The 2,297-nt window shown below is 41.7% G+C and overlaps 1 protein-coding gene across 1 annotated transcript; it reads right to left on the bottom strand.

The window, feature by feature from the left end:
* Positions 1-4: 4 nt before the first annotated feature.
* On the bottom strand, positions 5-1,629 carry LOC121963350 (protocadherin gamma-B4-like; the record flags this gene model as incomplete). Its single annotated transcript, XM_042513640.1, has 1 exon — positions 5-1,629. A coding segment is annotated over exon 1 (1,494 nt), but the record flags the coding sequence as incomplete, so codon positions are not given.
* Positions 1,630-2,297: the final 668 nt, after the last annotated feature.

The following is a 2,297-nucleotide window of genomic DNA, read 5'->3' as shown; positions in this document are numbered from 1 at the left end:
CGGACACATATGAGGAGACTGGCACTCCGTTAACAGAGGAGTCCTCCAGTATGTAAGAAACACGAGCATTCTGGTTCCAGTCAGCGTCTCTGGCTTTCACTGTGAATATAGAGAGGCCTGGTGTGTTGTTTTCTACAATGTAGGCCTCATATGAGCTCTTCTCAAAGACAGGCGCGTTATCATTCACATCAGAGATCTGTAAGGTGAGAGTGACGCTGCTGGAGAGGGAGGGCACGCCCTCATCAGAGCACGTGACCGTTATATTGTATTGTGGAGAGGCCTCCCTATCTAACACACTGTCGGTTACTACGGTAAAAAAGTTATTCGTCGTTGATTTAATGGCAAATGGAATATTTTCGTTTAAAACACACATGACTTTGCCGTTTTCGTTTGAGTCTGGATCTTGTATATTAAGGATTGTTACAACTGTACCCGGTTTCATGTTCTCAGATACTGTGTTTGACTTAGACATGATGTTAATGGACGGAGGGTTGTCATTTGTATCTGTCACGTCCACAATTACTTTGCAGGCGTCGGATAATCCCCCCTGATCGGACACTTGGACATCTAGCTCGTAAAGTTTCCGTTTTTCATAATCTACATTTCCAGTTAAGGTCAACACTCCAGTATTCGAATCAATTTTAAAGAGACCAGCTGCTCCAGATTTTGATATCATATATGTTACTATTCCGTTATTTCCTTGATCAATGTCTGTAGCCTTCACGGTAGTTATTAACGTGCCAATAGGAGCGTCCTCTGTAACACTTGCTTTGTATTCCTGTTTTGAACAAACGGGGGCATTGTCGTTGACGTCTAACACAGTAATGATAATCTGCATTGTCCCCGAAAGCTGTGGTTCACCCCCATCAAGAGCGGTCAGTATTAATAACATATGCTCATCTTTTTCTCGATCTAATGGTTTCTGTAAAACCATCTCGACATGTTTAGTCCCATCTCCTCTGCTGACGGTTTTCAAAACGAAATTATCGCTGGGTTTCAGGGAGTAGCTGCTCAGGCCGTTTATACCAACGTCATTGTCTACTGCTTTCTCTAAGACAAATCGAGCTCCAGTAAGAGCTGACTCACTAATTTCAAATTTCATCTGTCCTCTTTCAAATGTAGGAGGGTTGTCGTTTATATCGGTAATTTCGACAGTAACAGTGTAAAACTCCATTGGGTTTTCCAGGATCATTTGAAAATGGAGTGCGCAAGGCATTGTTTGACCGCATAGAGACTCCCTGTCTATTCTGTCTTTAATAAGGAGGACTCCTCTGTCTCTCTTCAGCTCAATATATTCCTCAGTGTTACCAGTATAAATACGAGCTTTACCGGACTTCAGTCTTTCCACCCCTAAACCTAAATCTTGGGCTATATTGCCAATTAGAGCCCCCTTTGCCATTTCCTCGGGAATGGAATAGCTGACCTGCCCGTGCACTACACTGAGAGAGAGCAGCGAAAAAAACAACAGCACTTGCCATCCCATCGCTCCGGTCGACATTACTTTGAAGAAAATTAGAAAATCCACTGTTTGTTTGCCTCAGGATCCAATTTTGACCAGCAGCTACACGTATATGGTCCTAGAGAGTGCACTTATCCTCATTTGTGGAACAAAGAAATCTCATTGTGCCGTGTAGGCTTATGCTGTGACTGTCCCGACTATTGGCTCTGCCTCTATTTCCCTGTGTGATATGTTGAGATATAAGGGGAGGAACTGCAACAAATGCTTCATCAGACACTCCATGGCCAACAGCGTCCCTCTCTGTTCAATAGACTGAACTACATGGTATCTTACTGTGGCAACCACAATAAAAACATAATAAAAACCAAAACATTACAGCAAAAACATCACTGACACTGAAATGCCACATAAACTCCCTAGTTCCAATCTGTCAACATTACTTATCAATAACAAACAGATGACAACGAATGATACAAAACAGAATATAAAGCAATAAAACGACAAAACAAAAAGTATAGCTATGCCGGCAAACACTCAGCTAAATGTACCAAGGAGTAAAGAGTATAAAATGGACAAAAAGGAAATCTGTTTTTCAGGTCAGAGCACTGTAAAAACACGACTACTGTTTGCGCTGTCCGTGGTGCTGAGTAATAATATGCACTATTCACATTAATGATTCCTGATTCCACTATGCGTTTGACCTACAGCTATGGATGGTAGATGTTAAATGAACTACTTACTTTGAGATTTATTTATTTTAAGCCTACATGTGTCTGAAGTGAACTAATAATGCAAACAAACACAAAGGAGCTGGTAAAACCCACACAGACGAGGGAGA

The sequence above is a fragment of the Plectropomus leopardus genome, unplaced genomic scaffold (genome assembly GCF_008729295.1).
Source record: "Plectropomus leopardus isolate mb unplaced genomic scaffold, YSFRI_Pleo_2.0 unplaced_scaffold10941, whole genome shotgun sequence".
Lineage (NCBI taxonomy): Eukaryota > Metazoa > Chordata > Actinopteri > Perciformes > Serranidae > Plectropomus > Plectropomus leopardus.
The sequence above is the reverse complement of the archived record's forward strand: the minus strand, read 5'-3'. Positions and strand labels throughout refer to the sequence as shown.